Below are 729 nucleotides of genomic sequence, written 5' to 3'. Positions count from 1 at the left end.
TGGGTCTCAATGGGTCCCTATGGGTCCCTGTGGGTCCCTATGGGTCTCTATGGGTCTGTATGGGTCCCTATGGGTCTCTATGGGTCCCTATGTGTCTCTATGGGTCGCTATGGGGCGCTATGGGGCGCTATGGGGCTGTGACTGACGCCAGCAGACGGACGTCGCCTCTCCTGCGCCCCCCAGTGGCGGCGGCGAGTAACAGCAGCTCCGGAGCGCTCTCATGGCGGCTCGTCGCCGCCGCCCCCACGGTCACGAAAGACACCGCGTCACCTGAGCGGGTCACCTGGGGGTCAAAGGTCACGGGGTCACGTGGGGGGGGCAAGGGTCACCCGGGGGGGTCAGGGGCTGATGGGGTCGGAGGATCGGGGGTCACGTGGGGTTTAGGGGTTGTGTGAGGTCAGGGGTCGCATGGGGTCACGTGGGGTTCAGGGGTCACAAGGGGTCACATGGGGTCATATGGGATCAGGGTCACATGGGGTCAGGGGTCACGTGGGGACACATGGGGTCAGAGCATCAGGAGTCACATGGGTCACATGATCAGGGGTCACATGGGATCACATGGGGTCAGGGGTCACACGGGGTCACACGGGGTCACACGGGGTCACACGGGGTCAGGAGTCACACAGGGCCGGGGTCACATGGGATCACATGGGGTCAGGAATCACATGGGCTTGGGGTTACATGGGATCACATGGGGTCAGGGGTCACACGGGGTCACACAGGGTCACA

At 63.9% G+C, this 729-nt stretch overlaps 1 protein-coding gene across 1 annotated transcript in view; it reads right to left on the bottom strand.

Moving 5' to 3' along the window:
- Positions 1 to 113: 113 nt before the first annotated feature.
- LOC109364566 (protein FAM71E1-like) overlaps positions 114 to 729 on the bottom strand; it is a 3202-nt gene continuing 2586 nt past the window's right edge. Inside the window, exon 2 of the mRNA XM_019611196.2 lies at positions 114 to 283. Within this exon, the coding sequence (XP_019466741.1) occupies positions 128 to 283 (156 nt within the window). The 3' untranslated portion in view covers positions 114 to 127. The remainder of the gene's footprint in view (positions 284 to 729) is intronic.

This window comes from Meleagris gallopavo, unplaced genomic scaffold, assembly GCF_000146605.3.
Source record: "Meleagris gallopavo isolate NT-WF06-2002-E0010 breed Aviagen turkey brand Nicholas breeding stock unplaced genomic scaffold, Turkey_5.1 ChrUn_random_7180001870170, whole genome shotgun sequence".
In the NCBI taxonomy this organism is placed as follows: domain Eukaryota; kingdom Metazoa; phylum Chordata; class Aves; order Galliformes; family Phasianidae; genus Meleagris; species Meleagris gallopavo.
Note: the sequence above shows the minus strand (reverse complement) of the source record. Positions and strands in the feature narration are given on the sequence as shown.